At 42.7% G+C, this 12,286-nt stretch overlaps 1 protein-coding gene across 1 annotated transcript in view; it reads right to left on the bottom strand.

The window, feature by feature from the left end:
- Nucleotides 1–274: 274 nt before the first annotated feature.
- Nucleotides 275–12,286, bottom strand: part of SNAP23 (synaptosome associated protein 23kDa) — a 32,620-nt gene continuing 20,608 nt past the window's right edge. Inside the window, exons 5-8 of the mRNA XM_015420091.1 lie at nt 7,669–7,786; nt 5,309–5,458; nt 4,161–4,305; nt 275–3,156 (exon numbers count right to left, since the gene is read on the bottom strand). Coding sequence (XP_015275577.1) covers nt 3,091–3,156; nt 4,161–4,305; nt 5,309–5,458; nt 7,669–7,786 — 479 coding nt within the window. The 3' untranslated portion in view covers nt 275–3,090. The remainder of the gene's footprint in view (nt 3,157–4,160; nt 4,306–5,308; nt 5,459–7,668; nt 7,787–12,286) is intronic.

The following is a 12,286-nucleotide window of genomic DNA, read 5'->3' as shown; positions in this document are numbered from 1 at the left end:
GAGTCTCAGTGAGAAAAGTGGACTATAAACAAACAAAATAATAAAGCTCACTATTTGGGTTAAAAAGCTGGCACACACAGTAGAAATAAGTCTAGGTTGCCTCACTGCAGAATAACTAATAGAATAAGAGTTAAGAAACCATCAGGAATAGCAATTCTAGCTGTAATTGTAATAACATGAAATTATCTGCATTATATGCTTTTGAAAAAGAAGAATAAGACATTCATAAATTATGCTTATTCAGACTAACAAGTTTAAGAAAACCTGAGGCATTTTTACTGCATCACAGTTTAGCCAGGCAACACAGGAAGGCCAACCGTTTTATAGTACAGCTTGCTTAGTTGCATTCTTCAAAAATCCATATAGTTGTATCAATTACGTACAAAAGCAGACAATTATACTACCTGTACTGAAGTGCTCTGTCACACTGACATGCATACTGCACATGGCTTCCAAGGAATTCACAACGAGGAAATGTGCTCTGCTGTTACACAACAACATTTTACTCAGAATACAAGTGGCTGTAGCTCAAGTCTCACATAAAGTAGTAAGTCAAAAGAGAGTTCTCTTTGAGTTTCTAGAATAGACTAGCAAGATTTGTAGATTTGTTTATTTTTCCATTCCCAGCAGTTATCTTTAAAAACATTTCCGATATGAGGAAAATTAGAAATAACGAAACGCAATATGGTAAACACTAAAATTAAAGAGTGAGGTATGAAGCTGCTACCTACACAGATGAGCAGGCCTTCATTCCCTTGACAGTTGACACCCAAGACCCAGCTTTGTCCCTGCAGAGACATTATGGCTCAATTGAACTTCTTTTGCAGGAGGGCAAACAAATAGGATAGTCCTTCGTCAATTAAAGAAAAATTAGAGTGCAGCAAGCCAAACTGTTTTAAATGCCTTCCTGGCAGACTTTTCCCGTATGTGGACTGTGACTTGTCCCTTCACTGTGTGCAGCCTGATACCCTCTGAAATGTGGTTTCTGGGGGACGGGAGATCCTCAGGAACAGCATGACGGAAGCTGAAAGCCTGCTGTGGGAGGCAGGAATTGGCAACCCATCCCCATTGGTGTGGAAATTCTCCAGTGGATTCAAACTAGTATGATCAGTTCATGGTTTTCTTGCACAGTATTTTGTTCAGTGTAGCCAGAAAGCACAAAGCCAATTTCTTCTCTCCGTGTGCGTGTGTGTGGGGGACGGACAGGAGGTACTGTTTATTAAATTCCTTATTACAAGGGTGAATTAAAACTTTGTAAGACAAGCCTGAAAATTTAAAGCTCTTTAAAAATTAAACAAATTCTTGCACTAAATAATCACTCTCGTATACAATTAGATTGCTAGATCAGCACCTTAATCCTAAAATGATCCATGTGCCAACCATTTACTACAGCAGACCTATGTAATTGTAACCGAAACTCAGCATAGTCTACCATGAGCCATGTATGGCCATCTTCTTGCTACCTGCCTGAGATTGCAAAAAATGGTTGAGTGCCGAGCAAGCCACACGAAGTTGACAGATTACGTTCAAGCTTGGTAGGAAACAGCCTGCACAGGCCTGAGTTACACTGAGCCAGAATGTATGATACACATTAATAGATTCAGTCTCAGCTGACTTTCAGCACTGACTTTAGACACGTGTACTTCAATACAGGCAAGGCTCAAACAAATGGTTCCAGCCAGAAAGTATGAGACAGCTATATTCTACAGTATGCCAGTTTCCTAAAGACGATCTTACTCACATATACAGACCCATTACTTGGTGAGTATCCAGAATAATTTACAACTCAGTGTCTCCCCAAGCAGCAGTAGATGCTAACTCATTAATGAGCAGAATTAACCTCCATTAGAGCACGGGCTGTGCTCAGCTTCTGATGTGTTCCTAGAAACTATGCAAATGATTTTTAATAAGATACCAAGGCAGTGTTCTCCAGAAGTAGGTTTTATATACTCCATTAGATACAGAAGGTGTGAACTGAAGGGACATTCTTTAGTAAACAAACCAGCTTTCATTCAGCTTTACGCTTTGAAAGAAGTTTTACCAACCTTGATTTTTCAAAAGATACAAAAAATGCCTATATGAAGATGAGTTTTCCAGAAGATTCAATTTAAATAGAAACATAAAATTTTAATTATGAAGGGTGTTTCAAGTGAGTCGCACACTGTGTCAGGGCCTTTCCCCTGAAGTGCTTTGCCTGCAATCACCCAAAAGTGTTTATTGATGTGCTCAGAGGGATAGAAACTCAAGTGCTGTATTGCCCACTGAATTCCTCAGGTAACTGTAAAGCCTCTCTGGAAGAAGCGGAAGAGATTTGGATTGGTGCATACTACTAAACACCATCACCCAGTGTGGAAACTGGGAATACAACCCTAATGATCTGAATATGTTGTATTTACAAATTATACATGCTTGACCAAAAATATAGTGTAATTTGATCATTTGTCTCCTCAGCATCCAAGGGAGACTTACTATGGCTAAGAAATTCACTGGTGGCATTGCAGTTCTCTCCATTTTACATCTTTCATGTCTACAATCTTGATTTTACAACCCCATTCGCCAAAATAGCAGCCACTAAACCACATGTTCCAACTAGTACAAGTTTCCTCCATCCCTCCTATCATGTAAGGCATGATAAAGAAGTAAAGAACTTCTAAAACTATGGGCAGCTTGATTAATTTAAGACACGGTTCATGAAAGTCACCAGTTCACCATTTTAGCTATGATATGCAGCATTAAGCGAGGTAATTAAATCCCGTGAAGTACATTTTTTTCAGCTTTTTGCTCAGTTGTCACCATTCAACTGTGAAGGGGGGAAACAGAAGTAATGAAAGGAGAAGAGACCATGGAAAGACTCAACCAGAATATGAAGCCCTGAGAATATACAAAAAGGCCAAGAAAGACAAATTTCTATTGTGCTGCTTTCCCAGATTTTCATCCCAAGTCTGTATTCATGAAACCAAGAAGGGTTTATGATGCAATTCCTGCTCCATTTCTGCTTTGGAATTCTGCGACCCCTCTTCTTTGGAAATTGTGGAAGTTTTGTACACTGAAATAGGCATTTCAGCTGGATAAAGAATTGGCATCAGGCTTTTAGTTCTCAATTAGTTTTTTGGCTTTCACATTGGCTTGGTCAATACGGTCTTTGTTGGTTTCAGCCTGGAACAGAAAATACAATGTTAAGACTTTTAAGTAAACAAGAAGATGGAAATTAAAACTATTCGGGTCACTTCCTTCAGGAGCTGGTCCAAAACAGGTGTTAATTCAGGATATAGAACAAATGCCACTAACCAGGCATACTAAACAAATGCAAGTATTGGAGGAGATTGTTGGGACCCAGAATAATCTTGCAACCATCCCTGATTGCATATTACACCAGTACTTCAAGATCTCAACTGTGTTTCTGCAGAGCAAAACTGTTTTGACATACAAAGACCTAAATGTCTTTGACCTAATATTTTAAAGTCGTCTTCTCTGTCTTATGGAGAGCAAGGACTCCACAGTTTCGGTGAAAACTTTCTCTAGGAAGTCCAACAAAACCCAAAGCTTGTGCTTTCTAGAAGCACAAGACACAATTCAGTTAAATGCTGAGTGGCCAGGAACTATATGATTAGTGTGTATGTTAGCACCCTTCTAGAACTACATGTATGCATAACCTCAGAGGAATATCTGTTGCAGCAAAATTACACAGCAGTCCAGCAGCACCTTGAAGACTAACGAAATTAGTTCCACGATGTGCTTTAGCAAGTTAGAGCTCACTTCTCCTGAAATCCTGAAGTGTATAAAGCAGGCCAGTATTATCACCTACTTATTAGTGGGAACAGGGATAGGGAGCTGAAGCCCATGGCCAATGGGATTCATAGGTATGTAGAGATTGGAATCAAGCAGCTTTCCAACTCCAAGCTTGTGCTCTTAACCCACTATGGTAACACAGCACTATTTTATTTGTGTGCTTATATCCCTTCACCTCCAAAACGCAAGTTATTTTTTGATAAATGAATGGATCCAGTTCTAAGACCCATGCCCACAAGGGGTGAACTTGATACTAAACCAGAATTCCTGGCTATAAAACAGCCTTCTTGTCCTGTGGACTTGTTATACTGGCCACTTTAGGACTATGTCCACCCAGGCAGGCAGTAAAGGCAAAGTTCTTTGGTTCTTACCTTCTCATTTATCCGGTCTATCTGTTTGTTTTGTGTATCTATTTCATTGCCCATATCCAAAGCCATATGTTTCAGATTCCCCAGGATGTTTCCCACTTGAGTTAGGTTTTCGTCCATCTCATCCTCTCTGGCATCATTTGTTACCCTGTTGAAAACACCAGAGGAAACTTATCAGAGGAAACTTATGTTGATAAATCAGTGCTCTTTTCTTCTATATGAAACATACAAGTGGGAACCCGTGATATACAGTTGGGGGGATCCTTTCTCCTTCTTAGCCACCACTCCCCCCCCCCATAGCCTCCACTACCGGTGAGCCCAGCAGAGCTTTGGCTCTCTCCCACAACATTTGCCCCCAGTGAATCCAAAGTGACTTCATTTCCACCACCAGGCCCAGCACATCTCCTGCTCCCCACATCCCTTACAGCGCCATTGGGCCCGCCGCATCTCCTAATCCTCCCACTGCCTTATTGGTTGCAAGCCTGGCACAGCTCCGGTTCCCCAAAGCGACTCTGCTTCCACTGAGCCCAATGCAGCTTTCAGCCTCTGCTGCCTGGCCCGCTGCATCTCCCAACCTGCTCCCTCGCCTGGAAAGCCCAGTGTGGCTCCTAGGCTCCATTGCCTGGCCCACTGTGGCAGCTGTCAACACTAAGCTAGAACAGCAGGAGGAGGAGGTAGGTTCATTATCTGCACATGCACAGACAACACATGTGTTTTCTTGGGGGGATTTAACCCCCCCCCCTTGTATTTCTTAAAAGTTTTCAGATTTTTCTGAAAACCTGGGGAAAACCCCAAGTTTTCCAAACTATCTATTTTGGGTAAGTGTGGCCCTGATTAGCAGATTTCAATATGTGCAGATTGGGGGGGGGGGTCACAATTGAGAAATAGATATTATAGATACCATAATGGTACAGACATTGTTTCCAAAAATTGTATTCTCTCTGAAGTATTGGTGTGAAAACCTAAATCAGGAAGTGATTTTAAGTGCACTGCCTTACACATTGGAAACTTATAAGTTTCACAGATTATTTTTTCATGGGTTATATAGAATGAGTTTCTCTTTAAGCTTTTCAAATGCAGTCATCATTGCAGGAGAGTATGAAGTGTTCAGTCCTCTATTCAGAAGCGGGCAGGAAATAAACTTATCTTACCGTGCAATGTAACCCCCAGATGGTCCTCCTGATGTCTGCTGCTGAGAATTTACCGCACCTGCTGGTTGTTTAGATACCACATGATCTGAATTTTCGACACTATTACCCCAAGTTGCCTTATAAGACTTATTAGACTCAAAGTTCCTCGTTCTACAAGAAAAAAACCCCACCAAAATCACACATTAGACCAAATATACCAAAGTATGACAGTTGATCTTTAACTGACTCAGGTTTAAGAAAGAATTTGGGAACTGTTGCCAATCCTGGATTCTGCCCTGACTAGTAAAACTCTAACACATGTTTTCAAATACTTGCTGTATTCAGTCTATTAAATAATGTCCAAAGCAGTCCTAAGCAGCATGATTTTGCATTACTTATTTTTATTTAATTTATACCCCACATTTCTCCCCAATGGGGACCTGGAACGACTTACATCGTTTTCTTCTCCATTCTACCATCACAACAACCCTGTGAGGTAGGTTAACCTGTGTGCAACTGGCCCAATGTCACCCAGCAAATGTCCATGGCAAAAAGGGGATTCAAACAGGGATCTCCCAGATCCTAGTCCAACAGTCTAACCACTACACCACACTGGTGATTCTACACAAAAGTAGGGACATGCTTTCATTTTCATGATGTTCAAATGCTGTATTTACATTTTAGGTCATTTCTGTTTAGTATCTGAGCTCAATTTTACAACTCAATATTTATTATGACTTCTAATGGCTGCTATACTCAACTTAAAGTAAACTGCAACCTGAACCACACTGTATGATACAAGGAAGAATAAAAGATATTTAGGTTTGGAAGTACCCTACTGCATAAGAGTACTCATTAGTGGTGACATTCATGAATTCAAAATGAAGTCTCAGTAGGATTTTCAGTTCTCACATCACATGGCCAACATTCTGTGTGTGCATATGCAATGCAACTGCCACTGGTGATGTCATACAACTGTATGGGAAATAAACATTCACCACATGATGTATATATGAATACATATATACCACATGATGTATATATGAATACCTAAATACAAATGAATTTATGATTTCAAATATGAGCAAAGTTTGACTGATAAGTCTTCACTGTAGTTTTAGTGTCACTTTTTCAAAAATATTTCTCCAGCATCTAAATATTTCTCCAGCATCTAAACCACTATTTCCAAAAGATTCAGAACTCCAAACATGAACTACTAGTAGTGTCCTAGTAGTTAGTGTTTGTTCAGATTAATCGTGTCGGAATAAATAGTTTAATACAACACCACAGATACACACAGTTACAAATCATGACACTACTGCTTGCATGTTAAGAAATCATGCTCATGCAAACATGCACCCAGTTAGGACATCACCTTCAGATGGCTGATTAACAGCACAGGCTGCTTCATAAGACTGACTTTTTCCTAAAGTCCACTCTGCCCAGTTAATCGAATCCAACCTCTGGTGTTAAATCTTCATTTTAGTAAGCAAGGAAAAGTGGGATGGTTAGGGAAGAGAGAGAGAGAGAGAGAGAGAGAGAGAGAGAGAATGAACAAGAGAGTGAACAGCAAGACCAGCAAACAGATAAACAGCTGTTAGCAAACACAGGTTATTTCAAAACTATAGCTGGGATTATGCTTTAAACTACAAAGAATGTAGGCTCAAATAACACCAGATTTAGGAAGAAAAGAGAAACACTTCACAAATACTTTATTCCCCACTTGTGTTAAAGGTATCCCAGATCTTACTATTAAGAGAAAGTTATACCATGATGTTGCTTTGGGCACTGAAAAGGCAATTTCAATAGTCTTTCCACCCTCCAAATCTCTACTGTTTCTTCTCCTCTTCCTCCACTTGCCTTCATTGCTATTTTCTTGATTCCAAGCATCTTTGTCAAGCATATGAATTTGAATGAACATATTCAGAGCCATCAGAAAAGCCCTAACACAAGGTAAGTATTCTTCATAAGAATGAGAAAGAATATGATAGCGAAAGAAGGAAGAAGATCAGAAACTTATTGGGCATATCACACTTTCCTTAAACTCTCAAAGCACATGCAAGTCAGTTTTCTTGCTCCTGGTCATCCAGTAGAAAAAAGATCCACATGCAAGAATTAAAGTGACATTTTAAAAATATGTACTGATCAATAAATTGTCAAAAAACCAATACCAATAATTTAAAAGGCCAGCTAAAGTGCATTATTATTTTATTTCTTTTTCCTTACCCGGGTTCAAGAAATTGGTACCACTTAAGTTTTAGAACCTCCCCAACACTAAAGCACCCCAGTGAAAGCCTTCCAGTCTTTGAATTTCTTAATGTTTCCCAATGGGCTAGTTTTCTTTGAGACTCTATCTTGGAACTCATCTGTCTTTAACTGACCTATTCCAAGGGCAGACACAAAGGCCACAACACTTGTTGAGCTCTGTCAAGTTCTTCTCAGCTTCTCTCATGTCTTTATTTATCTGGTCCATGCCTTCTTCTATACGGGTTAGCTGCTCTATAGAAAGCATTAAATAAAAGTTTCAGAAAATTTAAATGCTACAAGATGCCATCAAAATACCATTTAGGAACTTAAGGCTAGTACTCAAAATGCACAAAAATATTTTCCTATGGAACAGACTGCAGCTTGCTGATAATCATGATAAAGACAACAGTTTGTATTCCATATTCTTTTTCCACTTGTAGGAGGTACTTTGGGGGAGGGAAATGTTTGATGATTCCCCCCCCCCATCTCCAGTGCTGATCCCCGGAGTCCAGTGATCTCCAAGGTCATGATGATTTCAGGTACTGCAGCTTGCTGATAATCATGGTAAAGACCACAGTTTGTATTCCATATTCCTTTTCCACTTGTAGGAGGTAATATGGGGAGGGAAATTTTTGGTGATTCCCCCCCCCCTTCATCCCCAGTGCTGATCCCCAGAGTCCACTGATCTCCAAGGTCATGATGATTTCAGGTGCACAGCAGGAGGTGGGAAAGTATCCCTTATCTAGCTCAGCTCTACTAATACTAGATAGGATCCACCCCCTTATCAACTTATCTGTAACAAGGAAACAAATCAGATATTTGGTCACTTGTGGGAAACATGTATGTTCCACTCTAGATATAAGATTTGGCTTAAGATCAAAACAACCGGGAAACTAGTTCTATGAGCCTGAAGGGGCTTTAGATTTGTTTTTTCCTTAAACAGCAGCTCCACTCCTTCACACCCATGACTGTATTTTAAAAAGCAGTTTCCAACCTGGCAAGGGGTGCCAATTCGAAATTATTTGTTTACTTACTTCATTTATACCTCAACTTTCTCCCCACTGGGGACCCAAAGCTATTTACATAATTCTCCTCTTCTCAATTTTATCCTTTCATAATTCCACTGGGCTAGGCCTAGGTCTTTTTATGAGCCTAAGAAACAAGTTGTATGTATGTATTCTTGAAGACAGCCAGCAACTAACTGAGCCACTAAGTTCAGTATTGTCCACTGGTTGTATAGTTTAAATATTTACTAAACCAGGTTCTCAATTCAGGACAATAAAAACTTAAGACTCAATGAATTTTGCTGGTCTGCTTATATTTATTTGCATATAATACACTTCTGAGCTCCTTTCTCCTGAAAGCCCTTAGGTGGGTTACAAGATCAAACACAATACATAAACAACAAAAACATCAACAAATTGTTACAGAAATACACAATATTTTTAGTTCACATCTTATTAAAATCAGTGTTCTGTTGCATTAAATAAATTACAGCCCAGTTGCAACCTATATTAAAAGGTACAACTTTCACTGGTTCCTCATAATTTTGACAGGCTAAACCCTGTTTAAATATTTAGATTTTACTTTTTATACATTTGTATTACGGTACTTTCATTTGTATTTTAGTAATCAAGTGTACTATATTGTTATATATAAAAATCTATCTTCAGGGTTTCCCAATAATACCCACTGCCCTGTGAACTAGATCACTGCCAATTATGTCAGTGCTGAATATAATACTATAATGCTCTTAACAAACAAACTTCACCCACTATCTGTTAAGATTAAGGGCAGCAAAACTACACATGTATGCAAACCTACAATTGCTCTGATAATATTAATTATGACAGTGGAGAGCATCTGAAGAAAAGTTCAAAATAGCTAAAATAAAATATATTTATTCATATTTTCACCTATGTTTGCCCAAGCCCCACATATTCTGTATCCTACTCTGAAACCATGGAACATGGTGGCCAACAGCATGAAAGTATAGCCTATACTGTCTGTTCACCATTTAAAGTGCAGTTTCTTCAGAGGAGTTTCACATCCAGCCTGTGTCATATGAGTATTTAATTCAGAGACAATAATCCTGACTGGAAGTTTTAAATGGAACTTGTAAAATAGTCCACCTCGAGTCTCAGCAAGAAAAATGGACAGTATGTAAAGGAAATAAAATAGTGTAGGAAAATTTTTAGCCTGATGGCATAAACAAAACATTTTCTTACATTTTTATTTTAGTGTGTATTAAATATTTATATCCTGTTTTTCTCTGGTAGTTCAAGGCAGCTTATAATTCTAATTTAAAACCACCCATAATCAAGGAGAACCCATTACCACCTTCCTCTGCACAAAAAATGACTACAGCTCAAACCCCAGCAGAATCCTCAACATTTCTTATAAATTTTTAAGCATAGCACCCTCCCCAGCAAAACTGTCCCACAAAGTGGGAAACACTATGGAAAAGAACCAGTGTCTAGCAGACACCGGATGGGCAACCATAAGTGAGGTGAGGGAGAATTACAAGGTGGAAGCTAGAACACAATCATTGCCACTGAAGACTATAACAAGCACCTTGAATTGAACTGAAATGAAAAGCAGCCAATGTAGATGTTTTAAAGTATGGAAGTTGTGCTCCTGTCAGCTAGACAAAGACCATCAAGCGGCCACATTCTGAACCAGTTGCACTTTCTGGGTTTTCTTCAAGGGCAGCCCCATGTAGTGCATGCTACAATAATCCAACCACAAGGTTATAAAAACATGGATTAGTATGGTCAGACAGGCTGAGAGAGGAGGTTATAGGCATAACACTATTAACTCAACCCAATGTTCATAAAGTGGACTTTACAATCTGACATCTAAAGCCAGCCTTTTAAATACAGAATCTTTAATACAGTTCTGTCATCTCATCTCCACAGACCTAAGGGCTAGAAATGTAATTTAAAGGACAAAGAGCAACCTCAGATTCTTAAAACTGCAGCTGAACAAAAAAACGCCTTGTAGATCAAGTATAGTCACATTGCTCCAATTCCAGTTTAAATAAAACCTTTCCCCAAAATATGAGTTTGGAAAGGAGAAGGACTGTGGCTCAGAGCATCTCCTTGGCATGCAAAAGGTCACAGGTTCAACCCCCAGAATTTCTAGTTAAAAGGATCAAGCAGTATGCAATGCAAAGAGCTACTACCTAAGACCCTAGAGAGCCACTGCCAAGGTTCAATGGTCTCATTCAGTACAAGGCAGCTTTCATGTGCTGCAACAGGAATTTTAGGAAAACCACAGTCATGGATGTGAATGTTGCCTGTGCCTGCTACTTGCACCACATCTCTCCTTATAATAATTGTGTTTTCGTCTCTCAACGTTCGATGTGTGCCAAAATAGGTTGGCTGCATGAACTGCCAGTCAGAAGACGCCGGCTGGGTTGGCTGACTGCTTTGTGGAGTCCCGCCCCTGTCAGTCCTGGCTAGTGTATTCGGCACACTCTGCTCTGGTCCTTGGACAGGACGGGACTGTCTGCAGGGTGGCTGGGAGAGGAGGGACGAGGCCTCACTCTCCTTGGAGCGCCTGGACAGGACAGATGCTCCATTGGCCGGGGATCACAGCCTGATGGAGCTGCCGCCGTCGTCCTCACCCCACCACGGATCGCTGCCTGGGCGGCGTGCGGCCGGACGACAGGCGGGATAGGCGCTTTGCCGGGGGGGGGGAAGGGAAGGCCTCTACCTGAGCCTGCTGCTGCTGCCCTCGCTGAGGCGGCCGCGGCCTGGCAGAGACCTCCAGCCGCCCCCGCCCCACATTTTGCCTACTCAGGCCCTCCCTCGCCCGCCCGCCACCGCTGTGCACCACTGCAAGGACGCTGACTTGCGGCCACGTGCCAGCCGGGTGGGAGCTGAAGAACCCCCCCTTCACTCACCCCTCTTCTGGCACCGCGTCAACCCATCTTCGCACGCAACCCGCCTTCTAGGGTCGCCCGGAGGCCTCCCGGAGGGCCGGGTGGAGTGCAGCCTCTCCGCCGGTGGCGCACTGGATGCCTTGGCCCACTGGGGCCTCCGCCGGCCGGAGAAAAATCAGGCTGACAGACTTGGCCCGCCACCGCCTTCATCCCGCCATGCACGGGGCACACCTGTCTGCCTCCACCTGCGGGAGTTGTGGCCGCCGTGGGGCCTCTCCGCCAGTGGTGCACTGACCACCGCCGGCCCATCTTCGCCTGCCCCCCCCACCTGGCTTCTCAGGCTCCTGAGAGGCCTCCGGGAGAGACAAGCAGCGTCTGGCCTCTCCGCCACCGCTGCACTAAATGCTGGCGGCCCCTCTCCCCCCCCCGGCTTCCGAGACCCCTCGGAGCCCTATGGGGCCAGCGAGTGCTGTTGGGCCTCACCGCCGGTGGCGTGCCCGAGGAGATGGTTTGGGTCGTTGCCCCCCCACCTTTTTCTAATGCCCTGCGCCGTGGGGAGGTGGCGGACCCTGCGGTGGGGGGGGGGGAGGCCAGCCCCGGTTTGCCTTGGGGACGGGGGAGGAGGCCGGGCGAGGGCCCTCCGCCGGCCCCAGCTGGGCTCAGCGAGGGGAGAGGCCATCAGACTGTCTTCGCCTGCCCACAGCCCCGGCTTCTGAGGCCGCACAACTGCCTCCCTGAGGGTCAGGTGGTATGATGGCCGCCACCGCCACCCCTTCTTCTCCCCCCTGTCCCTGCAGGCCACTGAGGACAGACTTCTTGCGCCCCCTGCTGCCATTTCCCTTGACGGCTTCCACGGGCGGCTCAGT

This window comes from Gekko japonicus, unplaced genomic scaffold (genome assembly GCF_001447785.1).
Source record: "Gekko japonicus isolate JY-2015 unplaced genomic scaffold, Gekko_japonicus_V1.1 scaffold27, whole genome shotgun sequence".
NCBI classification, from domain to species: domain Eukaryota; kingdom Metazoa; phylum Chordata; class Lepidosauria; order Squamata; family Gekkonidae; genus Gekko; species Gekko japonicus.
This window is presented reverse-complemented; position numbering and strand designations above follow the sequence as displayed.